The 7,132-nt window shown below is 43.8% G+C and overlaps 2 protein-coding genes across 2 annotated transcripts; one reads left to right on the top strand and one right to left on the bottom strand.

The window, feature by feature from the left end:
- Positions 1-96: 96 nt before the first annotated feature.
- On the top strand, positions 97-4,597 carry SARC_01510 (hypothetical protein; the record flags this gene model as incomplete). The annotated part of the gene is made up of 8 exons (XM_014304778.1): positions 97-121; positions 281-454; positions 1,163-1,327; positions 1,852-1,982; positions 2,516-2,608; positions 3,315-3,499; positions 3,712-3,859; positions 4,486-4,597. The coding sequence occupies 8 exons, from the start codon at positions 97-99 to the stop codon at positions 4,558-4,560; spliced, it is 996 nt and encodes a 331-aa protein (XP_014160253.1). The 3' UTR covers positions 4,561-4,597.
- A 444-nt stretch (positions 4,598-5,041) lies between these two features.
- Positions 5,042-5,724, bottom strand: SARC_01509 (hypothetical protein). The gene has a single exon (XM_014304777.1). It carries the CDS (start codon positions 5,630-5,632, stop codon positions 5,216-5,218), a length of 417 nt encoding a protein of 138 aa, XP_014160252.1. The 5' UTR covers positions 5,633-5,724; the 3' UTR covers positions 5,042-5,215.
- Between the last annotated feature and the right edge of the window lie 1,408 nt (positions 5,725-7,132).

Here is a 7,132-nt window from a genome sequence, read left to right as displayed (position 1 = left end):
TATATTTCTAAGTAGAAGCTGTAGCATTCATTTATTTGTAGTAGTTGTGTATATGGGTTATGTTTTACATATGTATGGGTTATGTTTTACGTATATATGGGTTCTGTCGAGTTTGTCATATGTATGTACCCCCTGTTAGCTGATTTGAACTATAGTCGAGTGTTCACGAAGTGCGGAGATTCGACCTGAAATCATATTAGACCGCAGTGCTGGGCATTTCATACAAGTGCAATTTACGACACATTCGCCCCTCAATTACGACAGAACACGATATCATCAGGGACGGGCAAGGGCAGAGCATACACAGTGTCCATCGCGCTGCCGGGGTCTATTGTCGCAAATGCGCAGTCACCGGAATTAAAAACATATCTGGCGGGTCAGGTGGCACGGGCGGTGACTGTGTTTGAGATCGATGAGGTGGTCATCTTCAATGAGGACTTAAAGCAGGATGCAGGTATTGTGCTCGGGTGACTCGAGTGACTGCGGGTACACTAGTGTCTGTACGATGGTGTGCTGTATGTATATACAACATTTAGTGTGCCGTATGTATATACATTTATTGTAGCAGGATGAAGGTGGGAATGTTGTAGTGACTGTGTAGGCTTATGCCTGTGGAAAGCATACCGTGCTATGTTGTATGTATAGGTAAGGTATGTATGTGCGTAGGTGTCTATGGGGCTGTGTGTAGGTATCTATAGGGTTGTGTGTTAGTTGTATTTGGTATGCATGGAATACACTCGTATGTGTCGTTTATTGGTACCTTGCTATGGATACTTACTTGTCTAGATCAAACTCTCCTGAACCCATATCCACTCATCTGAAGCAAACTTACAAAGTTTCAAGCAATCGTATACATTGAGTACACACTGATATATGCACATGTACGCACTTGCATAGAAAATAATATATATCTGTGGTGTATTTTTGTGTGATATTTCCATGCCCTGTGTGTGCCTAGTCACTTACGGTGTGAATATTTCACAAGGGCCTATCCACGCATAGTTTGTAGCAACTTGCTGATAGTGTTACATGAAGGCTTTGAAGTTTTTTTTATTGCGTATGCATCTCTGAGCTTCTGAAGTACCCTGTGAATGATTTTTCATGCGTCTTTCGGGGTTTATTTTTCTCACGAAACTCTGTGAATTTGGGGATATTTTTGTAGGTGAACCAACTAAGAAGAAGGGCAAGGAAATCACAGGCCAATTCGAGGGTGCAACGATAAAAACCGATCCAAATCTATTTTTAGCGCGAGTGCTACAATATCTCGAAACACCACAGTACTTGCGGAAGGCCTTTTTCCCCGTGCATAGGGACTTAACGTATGCCGGTAAGACTACAGATACTGGAGAGCGTCGTGCGTGCTCGCTATATGTAGCATTGTAATCTGACTTTGTTGGTATTGGGTGAGTATGGGCGAGTAGTAGGAATCCATGTGCTGGTGGGACTCTATACAAACACTCAAGAGTCTCGTATGCACAGAGTCTTAATGCGACATCGGCATCTCATTATGATATTCCGAATGGCAAATAGGGCCGGTGTGTGCTGCTACGGCTCTTCACAGAGACTGTGACAGTTGCCTATGACGTCGTATACTGTTTTGAATGTGTGTCTCTATGGTACACTTGGCGAGCAACAGCAGTTGTGTGGGCCGGGGTGGGTCTACCAGGACTCAAAAATCTGTACTGAACGTCTTGTACGGTTTTACAATTGGGTTTGTGGTTTTCATGGGGTTATTGTATACACTGACCCCGTTGGAGTCACCTAAGCACACTGTTTTATCTATCCAGGGGTGCTGCCCGTATCAGCTCTTCACACACTGACGTTCGGTACTTGCCAACTCCAAATATTCAGGTCTACTGAACCCGTTAGATGCACCTCACCATATGCGTAAAGATGCAGTGGCCCACTATAGAGAGGGCGTGACATTGGCCCGTCCCGTAAAAAAGGGACAGGGCTCACTGGTGGACTGTGGAATGTGGCAGGTAAGCACTGGTCTGCGTGTGGTCCTGTATAGAATGCCTTGTATATGCTCATGTATTGCTCGTGCAGTTGTTGGTGCACCCCTGGTCCTGACGGTCTGTCACCCGATAAAAAAAAGACTAGGGCTGACCCGTATTTTATGAGGTGCAAAGATGACCTCGGGTGCAGTCCATCCGTGGTGCACACGTCCTGTTGACTAGAGCAAGTGCTCCTGAACAAGCTCTGATATGGGCCAGATTGCACTTCTTTCGCATGCTGCACTGTACATGTCGTCTTCGTGGCTGTGCAGTTGGTTTGGGGTCTGTGGATACTCCTATAGTCACTCCGTACTGGAGCTCTACATCTGACTTTGGGATCTCTGCCCTCGTACTTACCGCATACAATCTCCCAGACTTTACGTCCAGCGTCAATTACATGATACAATACTATAGAAAATAACAGTTGTCACGGATAGCATCCTATCCACATGGACAACCTGAGAGAGTTCTACTCAGTATCCCATTCGTTCTTCATGTATCACATTTGTCCTCAACAGCAAGTCAAGATCGATCGCCATATTCAGCCGGGAGTGCGTGTGACCGTAAAGATGCAAGACCCTCACGGTGCTAAGCCTGGAAAACATCCCAAGGTACAAACGGTTCAAATTCATTTACAAATCATTGCGATATATAGATCTGTGAATGGCATGTTGTGTGATTTCCCGTATGTAATCCTGAGTAGGGTACATCTAATCACCTATATGTGCCGGTTAGAAATTCATGGTGTTTCTCCATTGAAAGCGATGGTCGCGTGGCAGATTCAATACCAGTTACACGTTCGCATTAGCGTAGTGTCGTTCATGTGTGTACCCACACAGACACACTCGATCTTTGTACTTACTTAATCGCCAGATTATACTTACCTACCTTCCTTCCAGATTATACCTACCTTCCTCACCAGATTATACCCACCTACCTTCCTTCCAGACTATATCTACCTATCTTCCTCGCCAGATTATACCTACCTTCCTTCCAGACTATGTCTACCTACCTTCCTCGCCAGATTATACCTAGTTACACGTACGCATTGGCGTTAGAGAGTCGAGAGTGTCGCTCATGTGTGTGCCCTCACAGATACTCGATCTTAATGCATTGGAGATGGGATGGTGGCAATTTGCGCATCTCAACTAAGTGTGCCTTAGCTAAGAATGAATTTGTACACTGGCCTACAGGATAGCCTTCTTATCCGTAGCACGTAGTCCGAGTTTCAACCCGAATTGGTATGCTTGGACCGGAGCTCGGATAGCACTCCCTTATTAACACGCTCTGGGGTTTTACTTTGTATGGTCAATACAGGGCACGGTAGTCAAACCTTCGGCGCCGCGAGAAGAGGCTGGGTTGTATTGGGGCTACACCACACGCATAGCTAACACTATGGCGGACATATGGAGTGAGTGCCCCTATAAAGAAGGCTATGACCTGACGGTGGGAACATCGGAGAATGGCGAGAACATACACGAGCTGGAATTACCGCAGGCAAAGTATGTGAGAGAGTCTGAATGGCCTGATGTGGCCTGTGTCTGGTGCATGAGCTCACGTCCATGCGTTAATTACTAGGAGAAGTGAAAAGCAGCCAGATTACTAGGAGAAGTGGAAAGCAGCCAAATCCTGATTTTATACCTGTATTCAGGTTTTGCAGCGCACATTCTCATTGTATTCCCGATTTTACCGCCACTTTAATTTAATTCTGCAGTCACATTCTGATTGTGTTCGGTGGTTTGGCTGGTCTCGAGTCTGCGTTGGATGTGGATCACTCACTGGGTTCAGCCGAAGCACCTGATCTATTCGACTACTACGTCAACACTTGTCCCAATCAAGGGAGTCGCACGATACGCACTGAGGTAAACACTTACGCATGTATATAGATATGTAAGTAAATAGATATGTAGGTAAACAACATACACATGTATATAGATATGTAGACCCGCGTTGAAGGAGACACATGGAGGTCTTTTTATGCACACATGTAGTCAGACCCTTGGAAAGTGTGTTTGAATCTGTTTGAGTCTGTAAGTTTGCTTGTATGTTTTGTCGGTCTATTGGTGTGTGTTTAACTCTAGGACAGGTATTTGCAACCAGTGAGCGGTTGAGTACGCGGGGGATCGCACTCCCTAACACAAATAGGAGTGCGATTCCTAATCCGGTTACAGATTCTGAAGCAATTTCATTTTCTGCGTTCTGAAATCGGCTTTGATTCGACATTGTGTATCATCCCAGTAACAAGGCTCCACAATAGCCTGAACCATGTCACTTAATGGTCTGTAGGCATTTTGATATCTCCTCGATGTTAACTTGGTTGAAGGGCTTCATGAGTAGCAACAGTTTTCGTCTGGACATTCGAGTATATCACTTTTTCAGAGCCTGCAACGGCACAATAGTTTCCAACCCGTTCTGATTGTTTCTGCTTTTTTTAGCAATGGTTTTCCAACTATTCTGATCGTTTCTGCATGTTTTCTTTTGATCGTAGGAAGCGATACTGGTGACCATGTCTGCCCTGCGGAGTAAGATTAATAACAAACATACGGGATTGAATACGTCATAAAGAAGATGTCAAAAGTTATACTTCTGTTTTACCCAAATGAACTGTCACAAACTGCGCAAATAGCTTCATACTCCGCATTGAATGTTTGATGTCGAGCAATACTTCTGTTTTACCCAAATGAACTGTCACAGACAACGCAAATAGCTTCATCCTCCGCAATGAATGTTTGATGTCAAGTAATACTTCTGTTTTGCGCAAATGAACTGTCACAAACGGCGCAAATAGCTTCATACCCCGCATTGTATGTGGGTAGCAGACAATCCCGACATCACACAATAAACCTTAGACCACGTGACCAAGCGCGAGGTTGAACGTCGCTAGATGTAGACCGTTAGATATACTGCGTTTTATATTAAATCAGCACACGCGTGATCTCTCGCTACTGTAATTGTGATTAGACAACCAGTGATGTACGACCTCGTTATTGCGCAAGTTGATAAAATACCTGCGGCCCTTCAAAATCATAAACAGGCCATGGTAGGTAAAAAGAGATATATACATGTTTATTCTTCGCTAATAACATAGGTTCGTTTGAACTGTTGTTTCCAGAGATGTATTTCTCGCTTGTGTCGTGTTGTGGCTCTCTACAATCTCCGAGTATGTGTTACTAATAATTTTGCCTCGTAAGGACTTTGTTCTTTTCCGAGTAGTCCTCTCATACGCTTATCGGGCTCAGTATGTACACCGTCAATTGGGGCGACAATACACTCGAACTGTTGCAGAAAGCAAACGTATTTACATTTGTGCTGTCAAGTGTAGTCCGGTGGTTCACTTCATCGGCATCGCTCTTAACGAAGAGATACCGGCATATCGCACCTTGCGAGATTAACTCGACATGGAAAAGCACAATCAAGGGTAGTACGGCGTACCTGTACGTCTCCAGAATCTTCTTGGCATCCAGTATAAAAGATATGAATCTGCCAAAGGTACTGTCGATCTCTTGGGACGCTTTCCTCTCTTCTTCTGCCTGTGTAAGCGGTTTGTTGTCGTCTGTGTTGTACTTTCGAACCACTACGATGGCGCACACAAAGGTAACTAGCGCAGCTGCGGCGACTCGGACTGGACAGACCATTCTCAAACTTTGCGTACACGTGTGTATGTGTATGTTATATTTTAATTGATACACTTTAGCAGACTGTGTTTATGTATGCTGAAAAGTCTGGCTTGATGTCAAGATAATGCTCATCACTTGTGTAGATCCGCAGTATGTACAATCGCCTGGTAGATAGTGAGTCTGTACCACACAGTAGAATAGATCGGCGCTCAGTGCGTGGGCTATGGGCCAAGAATGTATAGTGATATCTTTATCTAATCCCATTTTTAAAATTTAATGCACACTACTCTGAAAACTCTACAACCAGTCCACCAGTGTCCAGAGTGCATTCGAGAAAAAAAAGCCCCAGTCCTCATGACCCAGGGCGCAGGTGCCAGGGCCAAAGACACCCCAAAGCCTAATCTCTAAAGCCCCAAAGCCCTAAAGCCCCAAAGCCTCAAAGCCCTAAAACCCCAAAGCCCCAAAGCCTACAGGCCAAGGGTCCAGGACACTCACTGACACTCAGAGGAGTCAGGACTCGGGAGCCTATGTCGAGGTTCCAGGAATTTGGTGTGGGGGTGCCATTACTGTCATGATGCAATCTCTGGTGATGACAACGCATGACGTATAACATTTTATATATTTTTATTGGATATTAAATACAGAGTACTCACATAATCTGATAACGGGCCAGTAAATTGCACGCTTCGTCAGTCCGTCACCCGTATATTTTTCATTCCATGTTTATTTATTTTTTAAACTGTCCCTCGCTCGTGACTTTCTCTCTCAGTGACTCAGCTGTCTCTCAGTCTCTCAGTCTCTCTCACTTCTTTATATTTTTAGTTTATACGTATTGCGAGGAGACTGTGACTATGAGACGTGTGAGACTGTGTGAGACTGTGAGTGTGGGACTTGGGACTGTTGGGACTTGGGACTCACGGGAGCTGAATCGTAATGACTTATTCGTTGTCCACAAATGGCTACGCAGTATACTATGTTGAACACTTATACAAGAAAGTAGAGTACACGGCACAAGTGACGACATCATTTACAAATCACAAACATATGGTACATGGCCCATAGCCTATAGGGGGTTTTTTTTTGTGTGCATATGAAAAGGAGTGCTTGAAACCTATCTATATCATATTAACGTCAACGATAAATAGTGCGGAGTTTCGGACTAGATAGTGAAAGCAAGCATGGAGTCAATTACACAACTTTTGTCTGGGTTCGACTTGAACACGCACTGTTACATGATTGTGGTACCTGCTGCATTGACTGTGTACCTCACTTTCCGGCTCACGTCAAACAATTTTACTACTTGCCCGTACATAATCAAGTAAGTAATTCGAGTATCTTTACATGATCAGCTAGATGATCAAAATATACTGCGCATCGTATTATATATATATATATATATATATATATTATACATATGTATAAATTTATGTATGTACGTATGTAAGTATATATATATATATATATATATATATATATATATATATATATATATATACAACACACACACACACACAACAC

This window comes from Sphaeroforma arctica, assembly GCF_001186125.1.
Source record: "Sphaeroforma arctica JP610 unplaced genomic scaffold supercont1.60, whole genome shotgun sequence".
Classification (NCBI taxonomy): domain Eukaryota; class Ichthyosporea; order Ichthyophonida; genus Sphaeroforma; species Sphaeroforma arctica.
The sequence above is the reverse complement of the archived record's forward strand: the minus strand, read 5'-3'. Positions and strand labels throughout refer to the sequence as shown.